The 23,812-nt window shown below is 36.1% G+C and overlaps 1 protein-coding gene across 1 annotated transcript in view; it reads right to left on the reverse strand.

Annotated features, from left to right (window-relative positions):
- The window catches only part of CPNE8 (copine 8), a 232,642-nt gene that overhangs the window by 144,382 nt on the left and 64,448 nt on the right, over window positions 1-23,812 (reverse strand). Inside the window, exons 5-6 of the mRNA XM_047065738.1 lie at window positions 19,295-19,334; window positions 3,935-4,011 (exon numbers count right to left, since the gene is read on the reverse strand). Coding sequence (XP_046921694.1) covers window positions 3,935-4,011; window positions 19,295-19,334 — 117 coding nt within the window. The remainder of the gene's footprint in view (window positions 1-3,934; window positions 4,012-19,294; window positions 19,335-23,812) is intronic.

Genomic DNA, 23,812 nt, shown 5'->3' on the forward strand with positions numbered 1-23,812 from the left:
TCAAAAAAATTAACCTAACTTCCTACAAAATATTAAAAAATAATTTTTTAAAGTTTATTTACCTTAAGAGAGAGACAGCAAAAGTAGGGGAGGGGCAGAGAGAGCGGGAGAGGGAGAATCCTAAGCAGGCTCGATGCTGTCAGTGCTGAGCCTTATGTAGGCTTGATACCACGAACTGTGAGATCATGACCTGAGGTGAAACCAAAAGCCAGACGCTTAACCGACTGAGCCACCCAGGCACTCCTTAAAAATTAATTCTTATTCTCATAAAGAAGAGAATCTCACAATAAAAGTGACAACAATAACTGAAGCACAGAAAATAAGAAGTGATTTTAAATTCACATTCTGGGGGTGCCTGGGTGGCTCAGTCGGCTAAGCGTCTGACTTCGGCTCAGGTCATGATCTTATGGTTTGTGGGTTCAAGCCCTGTACCGGGCTCTGTGCTGACAGCCTGGCCTGGAGCCTGCTTCGGATTCTGTGTCTCCCTCTCTCTCTGCCCCTCCCCTGCTCATACTCTGTCTCTCTCTTTGTCTTTCAAAAAATAAAAATAAACTTCAAAAATAAATAAACATTAAATTCACATTCTGTATTTAATAGAGCATGAGGCTATACACTAGAAATCCATTTTTCCTTTGTAATAAATATAACTTAGTTTTCAAAGGCTTGATGAGTAACAAACAGTTTAAAGCTCTAGTATATCTGCTTTAAATCTCCAAATTTTATAGTTATCATCATTTTTAAAAGCCCAACACTGAGGAGATATTATAACACAAGTGCAATTTAAAAGCCAAAAGAAATTATTTTTCATGCCTTAACAGAAAATAATTTAAACTAGGCCATTTAAAGGGAAGGCTTTAAAGGGAAGAAAACAATAGAATCTTTGGAGTAACTTAGAATTTAAAAGGAAAACTAACTGGAAAATAAATCTCTAATCTAAAACAAATTGGTGAATAAGCCCTAAATCACTTGGATAATGCTATTTAAGATAAATAACATTTGAGACACAGGGAGACTTTCTAAACTCAAGATGAGTCAATTTTGTTAATCGCAGGTGGATAATCTGCCTCCGGAGGTGTCCTGTGCTACAATTCCAAAGCCTGTACCCTTCCAGACAGGGAAAATCCTCCAACTCCCTAACAAGATAGGCAAAAGTAATGGCTACAACAGGAGAGTATACAAATTCTATTTTTATCTCCAGTCACGATGAATCAACCATGGAAAAACAATGGGATGTTTAGTGACCATTTTACAATGTTATCTTTGACTGGATAGCTAAACCCTGACCAGGGCAGGTTCACTCCATGGGGGTGGGGGTGAGGGCAGGGCAGGAGGAGACAGAGGGGGCTGTGAGCAATGGATGTAAGAGCTACATGTGAGATACGTATTATTTCCCAATGCAAAGTTTATTGTTTCTGCCATGCTTTAAGATATTCCACTATGTTTATGTATTATGTGATAAAACATGGTATCCTCCTTTAGAAGTTATGGTTATCATTGAGTTTCCTGTGAGAAAACACTTCCCTGACCTTACATCATCTCCAATATTCTCCCTGGCTCTATCCTTTCTTCCAAAACCATTCTCTCCTCCACTGAAGTACCACATACCTTCCAACCTTCCCATCTCTCCATTCGATTGATTTGAAAAACCACATACAGGAAAAAAAATACATGGCAGTGACTAAAGGTGATCAGGGATGACGGTGGAATTTGAAAGCATCCATCTAGTGGACCTGCTAATTTTAAGGGCTACTTCGACATTATGGGCAGATAAAACTTCCATGAAAATAACATTTCACTCTCTTCCTCAAACCAACTACACTTTTAAACAAAAAGGATAAATGATTTTCATTGCTTTTCATTTGATGTTGAGGTAAGGGAGTAAATTGCCATTTGAACAGAAGATGCATCTTCTCTCAGTAACCCTTTTCTTAATACTTATTTGCCTGAGAAGACTGCCTAGTAAGGTCCAAGGTTGAATAAAAGATTAGTTACATACACTTTGCAACATTGAATGAATTCTACCTTGGTCAGTAAGATAGATACAATATCAACACTTTCAATAAACTTGTCTAAATTACAAAATACCCTATAGATGAAGCAAAGCAGGTGGTTACAATGGCTTCATGTTGCCTGAACAGGTTTCCAAGGCTTTGTCTCACTTATGCTACTCCAACCTCAGCAGGAGCTAGGAAAAATCTAAAGGGCATCTCATCTTTTCTGATTACATAAGATAATCATGACGCAACTGCCAGAAAATACTCTCAACATTTGCATAATCATTACTCTAGACATCTTCACCCCTTAGCCTAATTGTGTTTTTGTTGGTCTTGTCTAATGGAAAGTGTCAAATGACCTGAACAAGGGCCACATTTCACACTATATTCTATTCACCACACGCCCCAACCAATAAAATATCAACTTTTTAACATGTTTCAAGACCAACATAAAAAAAATTTTCTATTGGGAAGAATTTTAAGTAATTTAATTGTCTTATGAAAGTAGAGTTATATTTTCCTTTTATGGAGAAAATAACACCAGATAAAAATAACCAGTAAAATGATCAATTTAAAAATATGAGTGCAAGTTCTATAAAAATCTCTATTCTGTTACACTGAAATAAAAATTCTCTATTTTAATTGCTTTTGTTTTCTGTCAAAGAACATTAAAGGCAGCTCTGAGGTAGCATTGTGTATGTTATTGATTCGTTTTTCAGTAAAAAGGGTGATTCAGTGACCTTCCAAGAATTTTCATGGGCCTAAATTATTAGACTCAACAATACAGTAACAATTATATATACTTAATAAAATTATCTGCATTTGCCTTACAGATTACTTTTTACTGACATATTAAAGTGAGCATAAACATATTTGAATTATAAGCTTACAAATCCTACAAAGATAAAAAAAATTATACATGAAAGAATGTTAAAAAAGGTAGTTGATATGCAAAAGTCTTCAAACTGGCACTAAGTAATAAGTTAATAAGTGAGAAGTGAGAATTCATAGATTTCTTATTAACCTGAAAAGAATACACTAAACATAAAGTTCAATTTTATACAGATAATGTGAGAATGATGCCCTTGGACATTTAAGTATTTGGATGTCAAAGGTGAATAATTTTGGAAAGTTTTGACAAATTTATTTTATGAGTTTGAGATTCTTAAAAGAATCTGACTTCCAAATTTCCCAAACCTTTTGATATTGTGGTTAGTTCTGCAATTTTTTCTCAGTATTCTTAATAAATCATCTGATTTTTTATGAACAGTTAAATGAATCCAGATAATTGAGATTGGGTGAGGGTAGGAAGAAGGAGGATAGTAAGGGGGAAGATTTAGGAGAAATATCTGGAGTTAGTTTGCTGTCTTATTTGGAACTGGAGAAAAATAGGATCATCCCATGCAATTGATCTGAAATTGAAAATGAAATATGATCCCAGTGACTGAAAGTGAAGGAAGAATACATAATTCTGAGATACCATCTTCTCTTAATCTTTATACACTTACTTTCTTTTTCACAGACCCAATTTTGTAGTAAAAATTATTATTACAATCTCAATCAGTATAAATGCCTTTATTAAATATATGGTATGAAGAATGGTGCTACATATAGTCCCTAGCCCAAAGGAGGAAAATATCTTTTTCAAAATGTTTAATTCTTAAAAACAGAAGAATTAATACTATAACCAAACAGAAAACAATACATTTGCTTTTTTAAGTCTCCTCCTTTCATTTTGTGAACATTTTGCAGCAGGGCATATGACAGCTAAAATATAAATGATTCTTTACAAACATGTCAGAACTATTTTGTTAGAAGAAAAAACTCAGGAAGATTTTTAAACCCACTTTTGGTCTACAACCACATATTTACCAATTCCAAACTACCAAAATAAAAACTGAAGAGTTAACATTTCATTGTCTGCATTAAAAAATACTTACACTATTGGCTTTTCCAGGCGACTTCCCTGAGAACCAACAATCTCCCCCAATGTACAAAACACTTGTCCCAGAAAGTCCTAAAATAGATAAAAGGATTAAAGCTCATAAGTTCTCAAGCTGTCTTTACACTACATATTTTGTACATCATATCTGTATTGGTTTCATTGCTGAAATACTGAATTCCCCGACTCCCAATAATGAATAAAATGAGCTCAACAAGCATGAATTTTAGCATGTGATTTTCCTGCAAACTGGCAAAGCCTTTTGTCCTTTTATCGCAGCTAGCTTGTTAATGCAAGTAAGCGGGAAACTGCTTTTACTTTCTTTTTCTTCTTGAAATTACAACAACAGTGGAAAGAAGTTCCAGGATTTGAATCCACAGTTGGCTTTGGATATCTCTGAAACTAGTAAGCTTCGGGCTGAGGAGGTAGACTGTGAAAACACAGAGCAGAGGTGGTTAACCATACTCAGCGTTACCTACACACAGGCTATGTGAGGTGGCTACAGAGGGGGGTCCCAAGCCACACAGCCAGGTGTCTGTTCCACTACTGACACTCGTTACCTGGGACTGGGCAATTAATTAAGCTCTCCAGTTTCCTCATTGCTAACCTGTACTAGTTCCCCTCACAGAGTTGTTTTGAGGAGGAACGAGTTAATATTACATGAGTTAATATTAGCATATGTTACATACCTAAAAATAGGTTAAGTGTAATACATTGTAAAGTTCATTAATGTACAAACTAGATGTACCTTATTTCAAGTACAATCTTATACTTATTTTCAAGACTCAGAATAACCTTGCACAATGAAAGATCTGTTATTAATCTTTGTTTCACATATAAAGAAAATCCTAATCATACAAGAGGTTGATTTCTTTCATGGTCTGAGCAGTCAGAAATAGCAGACTAACCCAGATGTTCTGATTCCAGATTAATATGCTGCCTAAGAATTTAAATATCATAAACACAATGCAATTTCACACGCCAATAAAATAAGAGTTCCAACATCATCTGGGCGTGTTGAATCAAGAAAATATGCAAGTATTTCAGAGAGATACACACACTCTAGTTTAGCTTGTATAGGATTTCAATCTGTCCTAAAAGAGAAGGTGGAAGATCTCCCTAAATTGTAGAGAACTGGCCCATGGGAAGCCCTAAGAAGGATGGACAGGAATGAAGAAACAAAATATTCAAAGTTTTTAATAAGTAAAAATTTTAAATGCCTAGCAAGTAAAAGCTATGTATTCAGTTCTAAAAAGTAAAAGGAGAGAGTGTTCTAAGTCTGATGAAAGAAATCCATGCTGGAGACTAGGATAGTCAGGGCAATATTTCCCAAAGGCAGTAAGCCTTGAGAGCCAAGGAGAAATCAGATCATGGAGAGAAGAGAGTTGGATATTCTGTTAGCTAGGATACAATGGGAAGTTACTCAGATCAAAGGGCTGAAAGTTATCAGGAGAAGGGAGGAGGGGGAAAGGACAAAAGCAGGGAACGAGTGTGTTTTGCTTTGCAAAAACCAGCAGTTCCCAACCAACAGACACCCAGTAAGGTGTTTCACCTGTTAGTCCCTTGGTAGGTGCTTCTTTCACCTGATAACCCCTTACAGACCCTTACAGGAACCAGCTGAGTCAGTTTGAGCCATTTTGGAGTTGAGTACCTGCAGAAGTTCCCCCACCCCCACCCCCACCCCTCGCCTAAGTTGTCCTGCAGTTACCTTTAGCTCATTATAAAACTAGGATCCCCTCCTATAAATGAGATTTTTCCGCCTATTTTTCCACCTGTTGTTTGAACATAGGTGCATGTACTAGCATGGTGACATTCTAGGCATACGGAATTGAACCCAAGTGCCTAAATAATAGAATATGTATAACTCCTTAATGTATATGTAATGCATATGCAAGCTCCCTGATCCCACCCCCTAATACACTGGATAAAAGCTTCCTGTACTAACTTCAGGGACAGACAGTGCTTTGAGAGCTGCCTCCAGCTCCTTACTTGTGAAAAGTAATAAAAAGTTCTTTGCTTTCAACACTTCCTTCGGTTGTGTTCAATTTAATGCACCCTAGGCAGTGAACTCCTTGAGTACAGTTACAATTCCAGTTAAAGGAGAAGAGAATTGGCTACCCAAAAATATCTCTTTGCCATAAGGATTATTATTTTTTTAATGTCTATGTATTTACTTTGAGAGAGAAAGTGCTGTCAAGGAAAGGGCAGAGAGAGAGAAGCCCAAGCAGGCTCCATGTTGTCAGTGCAGAGCCTGACAGGGCTCAATCCTACCAACTGTGAGATCATGTCCTGAGCCAAAATCAAGAGTCCAATGCTTAGCCGACCGAACCACCTGGGTGCCCTGGCATAAGGATTATTTTAGGCTAATTATTTTTAAGAAATAGCAGACATGGGGGAAGCTCAGAAAACCAGGTTAGAAGTTAGCCTTTTGCAGGAGACATTTACAAGAAAAATTTCCATTTCTAAGGCTGTCTTCCTCACTGTACTAGGATGAAGGGGGTTACTAAATCTCTTCTCAGTGGAGAAGGTGGAGACTTAAATCTGCATAAACTATGCCCTCTTTAAAATGCTTTGCCTGAAAACCTCCCATAACTGCTTCCCCACTCACCAACATTTTTTTGTCTTTAGTTAGAGATGGTATAAGGCTTGGACCATTTCAGGGAGTTACTCCATTTTCCTTAGTATCTCCCATGTATACAGGAGGTATACCATGTTATTAAACTTTCATTTGTTTTTCTCCTATTAATCGTCTTTTTTATTACAGAGGCTAATAAGAAGGGTAGAGGGAGAATTATTTTTCCTCCCTTACATAATCCTAGAGAACAGATCAGAGTTACAGGCAAGAATGTAATAAGAAAAGAATGGGCTTCAAGTAAAGGGGAGAATTGAAGATGAAGAGCCAAGTCAGACTGTAGAAGGTCCAGTTGGCCGGTCAAAAACAAACAAGGAAGTTGTCTTAGGATAATCAGAAGCAACTGGAAGTCTTTTAGCAATGCAGGGGCACCATTAGAACAGTACATTCAAATTACTTGGGTACCAGTGTGAAGAATGGACTGACGAATGAGGTAAAATCTGCAATCTGGATCAATCAGGCTATAGCAGTTAATAAGAAGCCAAGTGTTAAGACCCAAACTGAAGTTGTAGCAAGTGGTAGGAAACAGTGCAGAGAAAAGTGACAGGATTTGGTGTAAAGTATCCTTGCACATGATGAGGATGGGGAGGGGGACAGTGGGGACAAGAAGGGAGGGACAGGAAATACTCTGGATCTGAAATTTGGTGGCTTCCAGAATGACATCATCACCAGCTAAACCCAAGACATGACCTGTATTGCTCACCTGTCTGTACCCAATGACCTTTGTCCCACATTTTTCCTTAAGTTCTTTACAGTTTATCTATTACTTAACTCAGGCAAAAGGCCCAACGGGCCCAGCATCCCATGATGGAAACTGAAACTACCCCTTAAGCTATAACGACTGGCTTGGCAAAGAGTTCCATAGGCCCAGACCACCCAGATCAGTTTGAGCTCAACCACAGACTCATACCTGCGCAGATGGACTATGGAGTGAAGGACAGTTATTCCTACTTCAATATAATGCTAAATTATCTGTCCAAGGAGGAACACAAGCCTCATTAACATAACATACAATATAGGTATAGGCATGTTTTAAGGTGCACATGCGACCTTATGCCCACGTCTACATACGATGACAGGGTTCCCCTTTCTAATATTCATCCTAACCCTAAATAAAAGAATCCATCCACTCCTGCTCAGAGAGTCAGGGCTTTGGAAGTTATTCCCCATGATCTCCTTATTTGCTGCAAATTGATTCCTTTGTGTGACAACTCCATCTGGTGTATCTCCACCTTGGTGACTCACCAAGGAGCAAATTCACATTAGTTCAGTTACAACACCTTCATGAAAGTGCAAATCATTTTACATTTTGGTTCTGAGTAATTAGAAAGTACTTAAGGTAGAGCCTGGACATATTTTAAATATCCTTAGTAGCAACATGTCTTTCCCAAATTCAAAAGAGATACAAAATTTCAAAAGAGATACTTTACAAATATGTTTATGGTTTAAAAAAAAAAAACCCTAAATTTCTCTAAGTCTCATGGCAGAAAGTGCTGAATACTCAAGATTTGGAATAGATCATTGTTCTGCGTTAGCAGTGAAAAACATGGGGATTCTGGAACTCTTTTCTAAAAAATATGAATACTGATAGATAGCTGTGCATACTACATGTTAAATGGATATGGCCAAGTCTCACCAAAAGCTGTTCTGTACTGTCATTACTCAAGAAAACAGAACTGAAGTACTGGGCATATCCATATTAGAGAAGACATATTAGCAAACGGAGAACACACAAATACCATCAGTGATGAACAAAAAGGAAATTAAAATAATAAAATAAAATGTATACCAAAAAGCTATGGCATGCATCTGTACACTCTATCTCTATAGTTATTGCACACTTTGCCCCTAAATGTTTATAGCATTTTTGTAGTTCCTTTAATCTGTCTGTGCTTCCGTACTCCTTATCAAGCAACACATTTACTACTCACAGTGAAAAAAATCAGCATATAGTGTCTGTCAACTAACTACTCCTTGCGCTGGAAATTTCTACTGAATCTTTATTTTTTACTCATCTCAATGCTTCACATTTTCTATGCATTTTACACAGTACGGTAACAGAATACATGTGTCCTTTAATGGCTATTTTTAGATATTTTGGTCTGTAGTTAGATAAAGATAGAAATAAAAATTACCTTTAACACAAACTGCTTTACTGTTTCTTACTATGGTGTTGTGTTCCAGTTGATGAGTCATTAGAATTACATTAAAATAGAACTTCCAGTAATAAATCCAGGCATGTTTCCACAGCTTTAACACACACATAGACCAAATCTAGTTCACGGTGTCTGGCAATTGAGAAATGCTTCCATTTATTCAGCCATATTAACTATTGTGCTTTCCCTCAAATGACCAAGAGATCAATAAATATTTGCCAAATGTAATTATTATTTTATAATCTAAATAATACACAGACCTTAGTTTTGAAATCTATTTAAACATACATAAATACCATGTTGTTAGTACATAGGATGCATTCTACCAATATTACCCTGAATATATCCCAATATCGCCCTGAATACAATATGCTGGTATTCAATCTGAAATATCTAGCAGTGCAAAGTAAAGTAAACAAGAAAAAAGCAGAAAGCATAGCACACAAAGCAATATAACAATGAGTTTTGTGCTACATAGGTAGTTAAAAAGTTATCAGCACATCAGAAGGAGTCTTTGGATTACTCCTATAACTACTTAAATCTAGTTTTATTACTAATACAATGCAGACAAAAATCCAAGGAAACACTGCTATACTATCAGAGTCTAGCTGATTACTGAACAAATATACAGTTGACTCTTGAACAACATGATAGTTTAAACTGTGCGGTTGCATTTATATGTGGATTTTTTTTCAGTGTATACAGTATAGTACTATAATTCATTTTCGCTTCCTTATGATTTTCTTAATATATTCTTTTCTATAGCTTACTTGGTTGTAAGATTAGGGTATATAATACATATAACATACAAAATAGGTATTAATTGATTATGTTATCAGTAAGGCTTCTGGTCAACAGTAGGCTATTAGCAGTTAAGTTTTGGGGGAGTCAAAAATTATACACAGAGTTTTGACTGTTGTGGAGGTTGGGACCCTTAAACCCCATGTTGTTCAAGGGTCAACTGTATTTCTCTTCTTTTTCTTTTTAACATTCAGAAGAGCGTCTCCTTTAATTGCATGCATGAGCAAAATATTCTAATTCCTTCAAACTTATTACTTCATTATATTTTCATACCAATTTTTACTGATCAATTCCTCTACTACATTTCATATTATATTGTAGCTAGCTACTTATCTATATTCATAAAAATTACATTAATGCTATGTACTTTAATAATTCCACACATATTAATAAGGTAACTTACTTTGCAATAAATGAACTTGTTTTGTTGGTTTATTTGCTTGCTTGCTAGGTACCAGTATAAATTCTGATACATCCTTTATAAAAGATCTTTTACATTTATTTATTTATTTATTTATTTATTTATTTATTTATTTATTTAGCAACACAGTATAACATATTCCTTAAGAGTGAGAATTATGAATGTCTATACTGTTTGTGTTTATATTCTGGCTGAATCATTTACTAATGACTCTATGTCTCGATATCCTGACTTATAGGATAGAGATAATGAATAATGCCTATGTATTAAATTATTGGGAGGATTAAGATATTATATGCAAGGTACTTAATAAGATTATATATGCAGATAATTTATGCAAAGCCCTTAGAAAAGATGCTTGAACATGGTAAGCATCTAATAAATATATGCTTCTCTTCTCCCTACCTCCCTGGGGTTAAAAGGATATTACTATGTACTTAAAACTTATCCCTGACTACTAGATTCCAGTACTGCAGGTACTATAATTACCTGAATAAAATATTTTATATGCCCTTTACACTCATAGACAATTCAAATACTCATATTAAGTGTCATTATAAAATCCTAAAGTGCCTTATACACTAACTTATCTTACATGTTAAGTACTATACATATAAACATACATATGTAAAAGAATGATATTTTTAAAACAATGGTATAGTGAACCAGGAGGCCTTCATGGTAAGTGAAATTTCTGATTTCTACACTATCACAAAGCCAGTCAACTGTAGTTGATCATCAGCATCATCATAAACAATTTCATAAGCATTCAATAGCATGGCATCTTTCTCCTAAAAGTTTATAAAGATAGTCTGTAAATGGCTTTCCTATTTTATGATGTGATCAAGGAACATCTGAAAATATAATATCTCTAATTAATAGATAATTTAGATGAAAAGACATTAAACTGATTTATGATAGCTAAGTTTTAACACAGCACAGTAATTGGGTGCAGTCAACTGTTCAGTAGTTAATCATTCTATTTGTTGATAAGATAGACTATTTGCCTCCATTTATTGCTCGTACCCATTTTGTGATCATTTAACTCATATTAAGCATATTCATGCTAAGCCACAAAGAGCAAGATAAAGTAACACAAAATATTTTGCTTTTACAATATTTTAACCATTGCAGAAAAAATTAATGAGGAAAGCTTATATTACCTGTGAAAATTTATTGTTGGCATTATCTATTTTATTGCTGGTATTCCCTGCTAATATTGCTGACTACCTCTCTATTTAATTCATACTAATCACATCAACTATAAAGACTGAGGTGTGACTTAGTTATATTATGCTAATATGGCAATCATTTATAATAATCAAATATGGTACTTCCATTCCCCAATAATGACTTCTACTTTCTTTAAGGTTGTTAGCACATCTATATGCTATTTTGAAAATAAGGCAAACTCAACATGAAACAATTGGATTCAATATTTTAGTAGAAACAATTTGTCACATTTTAACATAATAATACAACTTTTTTTAAGGCAGGGATTTGTCTATTTAATGGATAGATCCATCTATAATTGAAAAATGCTAATCTACCTCCAAGAGATTAATAAAATTTCTAAACTTAGACATCGATGGTTAAATTACAAATACAGTTTCAAAATTATACTCTAAAGTTGAATGTATTTCTTTTATTTCAGCACAAATGTTGATTTTAAAGATAGTTTTTGTTTGTTAAGAGTCCAGATGAAAGCAGTTAAGCCACTGAATGAAAATTAACAATGAGGGATTTCAACAATGAGGGATGGCCATTGAGCTAAATTAACCAATTTTTAAAAATTATTCACAACATATATATTTAACTAATTGAAAACCATGCTATATAGAGACTACAAAATAAAGCTATACTATTCAGAGATAAACCTATGGAAAATATTTACCTTTTGGGGGCATATCACTTTATGTTTGTTCTCATTAGCAAAGAAGCGAGAAGTGTAAGCTTACAGAAAGTAAGTTAAATATTCTCTCTGCTGGTAGTCATGGTAAGACGTTGACAGGCCAAATAACTAGAAAACTTACTACTACTTATTATTAAATAATATTAAACATAATATAGCATTATTAGATACTAGATAATAGTATTAAATATAATGTAATACTATCATTCAAAATCATTATTAAATACTGAATTCGAAACAAGGGCCAGTTTTGCATGCAAACAATCACACCTAATATAACTTAATGAGTGCTGAAGATACTGTCATCAGACCTAATTGAGGCATTGTCTCTTAAAGTCTAAGATTCTACAAGCCCTTACTGGAAATGCAAATGGAAACATAATTCATTTACAAAACATCAGTCATTAATAGTTTAGCTTGCATATGCTTAAAAAGCTAGCTCTCATCATCTAGTAAGGGCCTGAAAGCATGTTTCAGAAATAGAAAAAGAAAGTCATTATTGCAAAGGCCTCTCAGGAAGCCACAATTTAGTAGAGATTTAAATAATGTAAGAAAAAGAACCATGTGAATATTTGGCATAAAAACATTCCAGGCTGGAGGAAAAGCAAAAACAAAGTTTCTGAAACAAGAATATACTTGGGCATTCAAGGAAAAACAAGATGGCCAGTAGACCTGGAACAGAATGAGCAAGGAAAAGAATTAAACAGAACCAGGGGCCTGGTCCTTCACCCGAAGGACCGTAAATTCTTCCTGAGTGTAGAGGGAGGCCACTGCAGGGTTTGAATTGAAAAGTAACATGTTCTGGCCAGCTTCTCAAAATGCGAATTCTGGCTAATATTCTTCCCTCAAATTTCTAAATGCTTCAGTTCACCAAAATTTCTAATTTAAATTCTATTTTCTTCTCCATTTATATATATTTTTTCAGGCATATATATTTATATTTATATATATATGTGTGTGTATATATACATATATATATATATATATATATATATATATTTTTTTTTTTTAGGTAACTTTAATGAGTTCCAACTCTATAGGCTGATGGTTTGCAAAACCATCTTTCTATTCTCCAGATATGGCCTAGTCAATATCTCCAGTTGGATGCTTATTGGGGTCTCAAACAACATAAACCCATTCTGAACACTGAGTTCTCCAATCTCACCCCACCACCTCAATCTCTTCCTCCACGATGTACCCCTCGCAATAAACTAAACACCATTTATTCAGTGGCTTTTCGCCAGTAATGTAAGTCATTCTAAATTATTTTCTTATGTTCTCACCTGAAATCCAATTCATCAGCAATCATATCACCAAAACATATTCCAAAACTGACCACTTCTTAGCCCTTCAAGGGCTATGCCCACCAAATACTATTCATCTAGCCAAATCACAATAGCCTTACAGTTGGTCTCTTTTGGGTCACCATCAGGGGAGTTCCCCGGGTAAAATCTGAAACTGGCACCCATACCTAGAGGGCAAGGAAAGACTGAAGAAAAAGGCAGGTCCCTCCAGATTGGTAGGTGGCAGGTTTAATAAGCAAGGGAACTTACATTATGAGGCTGTCTTGGATGGCTGCAAGATGAGTAGATCTCCACACCTGCCTGCCAGAATCACAACTTTTTTACAGAGGCCTTAATGGGGTTCAGTCATACGTTCAGTCCAGATGGTCTCAACATCCATTACTCTCTCAGACTATGTCTATGAAACAGGCCAGTGGGCAGAACATACTTTTCAAGGACAGGGAAGGGAGTGACCAGATCCAGTTCACAGGTCAACCAGCAGTCATGTTCTCCTCTAACAGTCTCCTTAATTTCAGTCTTGCTTCCCAGCCCCATTCTCCACTTCAGCTGTCGGTTGTTATTTATTTTTTATTTTTTTTTTCAACGTTTACTTATTTTTGGGACAGAGAGAGACAGAGCATGAACGGGGGAGGGGCAGAGAGAGAAGGAGACACAGAATCGGAAACAGGCTCCAGTCTCTGAGCCATCAGCCCAGAGCCTGACGCGGGGCTCGAACTCACAGACCGCGAGATCGTGACCTGGCTGAAGTCGGACGCTTAACCGACTGCGCCACCCAGGCGCCCCTGTCGGTTGTTATTTAAATGTATAAATCATCTTCTGGTGAAATTCATTAAACTTTTTTTGAAGCCATGGCCTACAAATCTATGCATCATCTGAATTCTGTGTACCTTTTCAATCTATTTCATTCTGCTCTCCTTATCATTCACAAAATCCCATATATGGTAGCTATCTTCAGTCACATCAACATTCCAAATATTTTCCTGACTCAAGGTCCTGGCATTGCTGTTCCTTTTACCTGGAATGCTCTTTGTCTAGATTATCAGTAGTTCCCTTCTTCTCTTTGCATAAGTATACCCAGGATGAGAACTTGTGCAGAATCACTCCACCTGGTTGAGAGGAACCTAAGCTTCTAGCTAGCATTCTTCATCAGTCACTATTTCTCACTATCAATTTCTTTTAAGTGTATAAAGAAGTAAGTTATCTTAATCATTTTGCATTTGTTTCTATTAAATAAATCTGCCCATTCCACTTCCCCAACTCCAAAATGTAAGCTGTTTTAGGATAGGGAGTCCTTGTTTGTCTTCTACACTGCTACATTACTGAGCACTTGAACAGCACTTAAATATATTTATTGTTTGCCTGATTTTAAGAAAATACATTAGAATTTGGTTCAGTTATATATGGGTTAAATTGGTTTTTCTTCTGATGAGAAAAATTTTACCCCACTTTCTATGAGAAAATGCACTTCATGGTCCAAACAATTATCTTTCAAATGAAATTTTCAAAACAACTGATCTACATGTGGAAGTTTATACATATATGGTATTTAGAAAATATATTAAAGAACATACACACCTTCACCGAAGGCTGGTATTTCATGGCCAAAATAATCCAATGAGCTATTAACATGTCTAAAACAAAAATTTTAGCAGGTACCTTCCAAGATCATCCAAATGGAAAAATGCATTTTGGATTGCCTGGTGTGTATGAAAATTTAGTACACAAAGTACAGTTTTGATGTCATCTGGTCTAGAGCGCCAAGCAGAATCCTAGATACACCAATTATGGGCCTGTTATTAATCTTTTCATTAATGATTTGGCTGGTGCAATTAAATTATGCAAATGAAAGTATGCTATGTAGTTCTGCTAATGGCATTAAGATGAGTGGGTTCGACAGCAACTTAGAGAACAAAACTGGAATTCAAAATGTCAGATTTTGTTCACAGGATCTAACACTTTGGGGGACTAATATTTTACTAATTTCCCTAGAAAATCATAAAATGGATAAAACCTCTTAAGGAAAATGTCCCTGGATTCCAGTGCCTGCATCACGTAATGTTTCTGGTGCATGTTTCTCCACTACAAACTTTCCTACCATGAATAAAATCAGTTAAGGGGTGACCAGGTGGCTCAGTTGGTTGAGCGTCTGACTCCAGCTCAGGTCATGATCTCACGGTTCGTGGGCTGGAGGGTTCAAGCCCCACGTCGGGCTCTGTGCTGACAGCTCTGGATTCTGTGTCTCCCTCTCTCTCTGCCCCTACCCTGCTCACACTCTGTCTCTGTCTCTCTCAAAAATAAATAAACATTAAATTAAAAAAAAATAGGGGTGCATGGGTGGCTCAGTCATTTGAGCATCTGACTTCGGCTCAGGTCATGATCTCGCAGTCAGTGAGTTCGAGCCCCGCATCGGCCTCTGTGCTGACAGCTCGGAGCCTGGAGCCTGCTTCAGATTCTGTGTCTCCCTCTCTCTCTGCCCCTCCCCCACTTGTGCTCTGTCTCTCTCTGTCTCTCAAAAATAAATAAATGTAAAAAAATTTTTAAAAAAAAATATAAATAAATAAATAAATAAATAAATAAATAAAATCAGTTAAAAGTATACCGATCCTGTATCCACTCACCCTGTATTCATTTGCAGTATTAGGAATCTAAGGTACAATGCTATATTATATCTCTATTTTCCCTACTAGTACCAAAAATTTAAGAATTTGACCCAAGATCCCTGAATATTGGAAATCAAATAAAGTCATCCCAAAATGGGTTTCTGTCAAAATTATCAGAAATGAGAATAGGAAAAAAAAAGATTTTATTATTGTTAACTCAAGGAGTCTCTCTTGCTACCAAATCCCCTTTGTAAAAGGTAAGTGCCTGCACTCCACATGCAAACCCACGCACTTAGCAGTCTTTCCTAAAAGGTTCCAGTTTTTATTTCACTTTGCAAAGTTGGCAGGTCGACAATCACACTTTTAAACAATTGTATCCTCAGGGAGTAGACCTAGTTTGTTTATTGGCTTCTCTAATCTAAATCGCTCCTGAACTCATTTTGGGTTGAATGAGTTATAAAATCTGTACTTGGATGCTTTCAAATAGCAAGGGCTTTTGTCGTTAATTTCTAACAGAAATTCGGGACACTAATTTCTAACAATTCATATCACAATTCCAAAACACATTTCCTTCCTCATCTGACATGCTTCATCCATTTGTAAGCTCAGGCACTTATTAACTAATTTGTATTGAGTGCTTAATATATTTAAGAAATATAATACAGAGACTACTGTAAACAAATACATTAAAATGTGAGGTAATATGAACCACAGGAACTATAGGAAGCTATGCAATACTTTGGGAGAAAGGTGATGACAGTCTGAATTAAGTAACAGTAAGAAAGGAAAGAAGACAGAAGAGAAATAATACTTCATTATAATGAACAGGATTTATAGTTCACAAGATGTGGTATGTGAGACAGAAAGAGGTTAACGATACATCCACGTTTTCTAACTTAGTATACCATGATGATGATAATTCTCAAGATAGAAAATACAAGCAGAGGACCAACAATGGAATGGAAGAGGTCATACATTTTTGATAATTTGAGTTTTAGGCTTCTGCAGACTAGCTAACAAGCAGTTGGAAACTTGTTTTTGCTAAGGTACAAAGAGAGATAGACACTTGGGAGTCATCAGGGTAAGGCATGGAAATGGCTGAGATTTCCCAAGGAGAGCTTATTCAGTGAGATGAGATGACAGTGGAAAACAAAACCAGGAAAAAGCAATAATAAGGGAGAGGAGGAGGAAGAGAAACTGAAAAAGGATAGATAATGAGTAGACAAAGAAGTAAGAAAAGAAGTGAGGGAGACATTTCTGTGGAATTAAGAGGAGATGAGTTTGTTAAAAACAGTCAATTGTATCCAAAATAATGGGAAGGTCAGGTAAAGCAGAAAGTGAAGAGAGGCCAAGATATTTTTCTCTAACCCATGTCAGAATAGTTCAAGCAGAAATGAAAACCAGAATACAGTAGAGTAAGATGGGAGAAACCCAGGCTGCTCTGAAAAGAACTGCAGCAGTAAGAAGGTGGTAAAGGAGATAGCATGAGAGTGAAGCAGAGTCAAGATGTCAGGAGGAAGACATGAAATCTTTCTTATGGAAAATATAAAAAGCTATTCTGCAAAAAAAAAATATTTTAAAAGGTATATACATTCATGCCTTCTATGGTACATACCTCAGTATGGATTATTTAACGAAAATATAGTTATATCATGTTTGAGGTACCTTCTTATCCCATATACTAGTCTCTCCCTGAATTCAAAGCCACCACTTGGGTAAGGACCACATGTTACCACCTTCACACTCACCCTCAAAATATCCAACCCTATGGAATGTCCTTAACTGCCAAGTTATCATGCCCTCTAAAAAGTAGTTTGAGAAACATAGAAATTATATTCAGGGAGAATGGGCACTTGAAAACCTATGTCCACTCAAGAGTTTAGGGAGTTCATTTTTCCTACATGCACAAAGATGAATAAACAGAGAAACTTGGTCTTCAGAGAGAAACAGAAGCTCAGAGAAGAGTCATAATGCAAAGAATATGTAGCCTCAGAGAAAAAGAAATGGAGAAAATTGCTGTCTCAATCCCAACCCTCCAGGCCTGTTTCTGGCTGTAGCTCCTACAAGGACAAGCTACACATCACATTTATGAGATGCTTCTAAATCTCTTTAATATTAACCACCTACATGTGAAATAAATATAATGCATTTTCTTTCCTTGCAACTAAATTTTTTACTAGAAAATGGAATTCTTTTTCTGGTTCTTCCAGTGGAATTTGGAAAGCTTCCAATACAAAGCTATGCAAATAAAATTTAAATATCCAGCCACAATGCTCCGAGTCTTATGAGGAGCAAGAAGGCAGCATGGCAATGGTAATGAGCATTACTTATGGGGAGGAATGAGCTTATTACAGTATTTGCTTTCAATTTGTAGAAAAGTCAATCAGAAAGACTATTCTTTGAATCCTTCATCAAATGATTCTTCTCTTTGCTTCATGACAAAAATAAATATCATAGCTTCTTTACAATGAAGGAAAGGAACAGTAAATTGTGATTTTTACCACCATACCCAGCTTTTTAGTTTCCACAAATCAGCCTCTCAACCTCTTAGCTTGAGATTACCTCTCATGTGTCTTCTCTTCTCTGAATTAAGACATCCCTCCTCTCCAAACTACATTGGAAATCATATCCATCTGTTCTAGTCAATAGGCTACAACAATGGAGAAGTAAAAAAAAATCTCACCCGCCTGACCCTCTGGGCATGACCATGACTCCAGCCAGCCTCCCACCTCTCAACTCTGACACGGCTGCCAGTTCTACATCCATGTATTCAGATTCCACTTGGTACCTGGTTAAACTTTCAGAATGCTGTTCTCAACCCACCCCCACCCCCATTCAGCTCTTCCTGCTAGTTTGACCTAACTCTCCCTCCAGATCTCATCTGCCTAGCTCTGATGCCTTTGCTGCCCCTGAACCTAAAAATATCCCCAGGGAATAGTTATGGCCTGGGGAGTAGAGCTCTTGAGAAAAGAGGAATGGGTAGAAGGAGGGAAGATCAGGACCCAAAAAGAAAAAAAGACTGTAAGTGAACTTGAGGACAGACTCTGTATGTCCATCTTGCTCATACTGTACCCTCTGAAACAGACATGGTGCCAGCATGAGGAGGCACTTAGAAAATATGGTTGAACAAATGAGCCACAAGGACTGAAGAATGGCGAATCACTCTGCCCTACACCCAAGTACTTTTCATTCTCGCACAAGCGAAGCCTCTCCAAATGACATGGGCTTCATCTTGCTCAACCTGAATTAATTTCAAACATTGCAGGGAACTGAAAGAATTTCTTTTAAAAATATATAAATAAATAAGGTTAATCCATTTCACACACTAAAGGTACCTTTGCTTTAAGAATTTCCTTCACGTGCTATTCTAGGGTCCTTTAAAAATGTTATTTATTTTCTATGACAATTATTACATGAAAACTCATGGAAATATACCTTTAATATTAATGCATCAACATAAATACCAATCATATATTATGATTTTGCGGTCTATATTATGTAATCATCCTAAAAACATAAAGTGTGAACTTACATGTTTGGACAGGTTGGGGCTCTTTGAGTCAACATCATACCTAAAAGATTAAAATATGAAACTCAGATTATTTCCACAAAATAGAGAGCTACAGAAAAAATATCAGTATTTTCCCAAAAAATAAGTAACATTATAATGAACCAAAAATATACCAGTAGGGAAAAATTAGCAAATTAAGAAGTTTCTTATAATCTGTAGTCTATATACCAATAGTAGCATTCACAATCTCTGGGTCCTTTTATTTCCACAACCTAAGTAGAAGTCCTGATATTTTCAGTCATTAATTCTGCTGCTTGATAAGAAAGTTATAAACTTCTCTTTCGTACTATCATTAAAAAAAAAAGTTTGAAAAGTAAAACAAAACACAAAAACCGTTCTCTTTTGTGTGAATGAGTAGTATCCTAACTGTTTAAAACTCCCTAACAACTGCAATTCCTCTCCTCTGGATACCATTTAAAAATAAGCAGGTGCAGGGCACGTGGCTGGCTCAGTGAGACATGCGACTCTTAACCTCAGGGCTGTGAGTTCAAGACCCATGTTGGGTGTAGAGATTACTTAAAAATATAAAATCTTTTAAAATCAATCAATCAATCAATCAATCAATAAGCAAGCAGGTGCTGGGAACAGGCTGTCGTTTGTGTACCTTTTAACTTCTATTTAATATTTTAAATGCTACTGTTGACTTTGAAATTTGGCTAAAGTAAGGAGACATTACTTTTCCCCAATCACTGGACTTAGGGAAACCGAATATTTTACGAAAGATAAATACATTCATATAGTACTACGTTAGGTCCTGATTTTGACCAGTTGGTACTGGAAATAAATGATTTCTTAGAAAGATCCTGGGAAAACATCACTCACTATTACCTTAACCTCTCATTTTAAAGAAATTGTAGAAATGGAAAGGTCGCTACCAGTCAAAACAACCTCAAATAAATGAAGTCTTGAATAGGAAAATATTTTTTTCCTATTCAACACTGGCTCCAGTGTTTCTCCCAAATTATACTCCTTTCACATTCCTTGTCCATAGCTTCCTACCAAAAATTAACTGCCTTTTTAAAGATTAATTAAAGCCTTCACTCTCACATAACAAGAATGTTTTTACAAAGAAACAAAGCATCTCCATCAATAAAAGGCAAAGAAACAGAGTTCATTGAGTGTACCAATGCTGGGCAGAGGTTCACGTACTCCCCAGCTAAGAATGTTTACCACAGATTGGGTTTCAAATTGTATGAGGCAAATACCTGCCTCAGAAGAATTACAAATTACTCTTCTTCACATTAGGGCATTCCGATCAACTCTGAACACCTGTAACCTAGAATTTTAAATCAGCAAACTGCCAACATCTACTGAAAACCTACAGGTGTTAGCACCAAAAAAAAATTCTTATTCAAGAAATTTTTCTTATTCAAGACAACTTTTTAAGAGAAAATTGAAATTAGCAACTACAGCAGTATCAAAGGTGAAAAATAACTGTGCTGGTTCCTTCCCAAGAATCAGTCCTGGAAACTGTTTTCTATAAAGGGTATACTGTGGACCGGGGAGAAACAACATGGTATGTTCAGCTGTGCTAAAAGAAGCAAAAAGAAAAGGAGTTTCTTTTCATCACAAAGTTTAAGTATCTTCAAGTATAATCTTCTTTCATTGCCTTTAACAAAGCTTTTTTAATGCTACTCTCTTGAAAATATGTAATTTGCAGCATAGTTCTGATGGCTTTAGATAATAGTTGGATTATGACGCATTTGAAATTATCGTGAGTTTTCCTTTAATGGACTTTTCCTTCTAACTTTTCTAAAAGTATCAAGACTACTCTGGTCCTTACCCTCAGACATAAACCCCACATCCTAAATAGTTAAAGTGTGTGTGTGTGTGTGTGTGTGTGTGTGTGTGTGTGCGCGTGTTTACGTGTTTGAATGCCATACTCTTATTAAGAAAGAAAGATCATATTGGCAAGCAGGAGGTTAAGTAGTTTACACCTACAAGGGTACATCCCACTGCCTAAATTTACTAACGTTAATTTTGCAAACTTGAAGCTGCTACTGAATTGGCAGGAACTGATTTGGGTTGATCCTAAAGATTACCTTTCAGTTAGAGGTAACAGATGTTGACTAGAGTTTTTCCTGTACTTCTGGAATTCCAGCTAAGGTCCAAAGCTAAAAACAAAAGATGCTAATATGCTTAGGTCAGAGGTGCGGTCAGACCCTTCTTCACAACTTACTCTTAAAGTGACAGGCTATTTCCTACCCCTTGGGGGGCAAGGGGAGGTTCGTCCCATTCCCCAAAGTGAAGGGGATCTCCTAAATCTGGGGTGCCTGAAGAAAAAGATAGCATCTGAGTCCCCAGTCAGATGCTGCTGAGCTACAGAAACTGCCTACAAGTCCAGCCTGTGGCTGCCATTAAAAACTATGTCAGCTGACAGTCCTAGGAAGTGCCTTCTGAGGGCTGAGGAACAAGTAGAATGTGTGACATGTGTCCCCTTTAAGGTCTAGATTCTTCAGAAGATAAGAGACCCACACCTCTGCCTCCCAGCTCATCTACCCTTTCCCTTTTCCACCCTCTGCTCTCCCCCAAGTAGCTGAAAATAGCTCCAACTGATGGGAGAGGAAGTGAAGAGTTCTGAAGTTTGAGATTAAAGTTTTAAAGTGAAGAGTATAATGATTAACAAAATAAGATGGTTCTAGGGGCGCCTGAGTGACTCAGTTAAGTGTCCAACTCTTGATTTTGGTTCAGGTCATGATCTCAAGGTCATGAGATTGAGCCCTGCTTCAGGCTTTGTGCTGAGCGTGGAACCTGCTTAGGATTCTCTCTCTCTCTCTCTCTCTCTCTCTCTCTCTCTCTCTCTCCCTCTCCCTCTCCCTCTCCCTCTCCCTCTCCCTCTCTCTCAGCCCCTCCCCACTCAAATAAAATAAAATACACACCAAAAAAATAAAATAAAATAAAATAAAATAAAATAAAATAAAATAAAATAAAATAAAATAAAATAAAATGGTTCTAATAAACAAAAGTGACTGAAAACTCATGAAATTAGACCTTGACATTATTTATTTTTGAAAGAGACAGAGACAAGAGTGGAAGCGAGGGAGGAACAGAGAGGGAGACAGAATCCGAAGCAGAATCCAGACTCCCAAACCATGAGATCATGACCTGAGCTGAAGTCGGAAGCTTACCCGACTGAGCCACCCAGGCACCCCATAGACCTTGACATTGTTAAGGGAGTCCTTAACCAATGGGAAAAACTGGAATTAATGGTGTTGGGAAAACATAAAAAACTTAATTGCCCCGAAGTATTGAAATCCTTCAAAAATAAAATGGAATAATATTATACAATACATAATTATTGCCATTGATTTATCAAGAAGGAATATAATTTGCTAGGTAAGGCAAATCTAGACTCATAACTATCTTGTTGAAAAGTGGAAAAGCAAGAGTGAAATATATTGTATCTAATTTCTCCTATTCTTCTGCTCATGTTATGCAGTGAAGTGACTACTCACACCTTTTGCTCAAACTCATTTTTGTGCAGCTGTTCTGCCAGTAATAGTTTTCAACTGTGGCAAAAAAGTGATTTATGAGGTACCTTTACTATTGTCAGTGTGACAACTGTAACAAAATAAATAAATGCCAAAGTTTATGACTTTATCTTGATACAGGCATAGCATGATGACAGAGACCATGTCTCTTTTTTGTTTGTTTTGGTTTTGGGATTTGGTGGGTTTTTTTTTTCCTTTTTAGAAACCATGATCTTGAATGAAGAAGTACACATCACATCAAAAAATCAGGAGAATTTTAAAATTTGTGATTGGTAAATTAATCTTAAATATCCATTTCAAGCATATTATGGTAATAACAATAACAACTATGGATTAACCAGAATTTACAAGAATTTGGGCCAATTGTGACAAGAATACATATTCATTCTCTCTCTCCCTCTCTATCTCTGTCATTACAATTTTCTATTATTGAAAGTTAAACAAAAAAGGCTCCTAAAAACCATTTCTCAAACCTACCATAATATGCAGTTCTTTCTATGACACACTTTTACAGACTATTTTTAATTCTTATTTTTTAGAATTTTATAAAATCAATAGACCAATTAAATAAAAAACAGCACTGAAAACCATTTACATCTGTCTGTTGGCCAATTCAGACTACTGTCATCTTCAACATTGCTGTTCCCTCAAGAGAACATGTTACATAAATGTGTTGGAGTATTGCTGTAGTTTTTTGAGAGATGCAGATCAGGATTATAGGTGAATTATTTCCTACCTTATCCTATTTTAATTTTCCAAATATGCTACAATGAATATTTTCCCCTAGGAATAAGACATTGCTAAGGCAAAATTTAAAAATTGATTATAATCATGTATACTAATGAGTAAGTAGATCCACATAACTAGAGAAGAAATACAGTGTTTTCCACATTACTTTGGGTAGATCTGCTGGAAAAATCGCAAAATAAAAACAAAAAGGAAGAAAGAAAGAAAAAAAGTCTGCTCTCACAGGTGAAAGGTGTTATGT

Source organism: Lynx rufus, unplaced genomic scaffold (genome assembly GCF_022079265.1).
Source record: "Lynx rufus isolate CCGP_SWC_20201006 ecotype Redwood Valley unplaced genomic scaffold, mLynRuf1.p SCAF_7, whole genome shotgun sequence".
Taxonomy (NCBI): domain Eukaryota; kingdom Metazoa; phylum Chordata; class Mammalia; order Carnivora; family Felidae; genus Lynx; species Lynx rufus.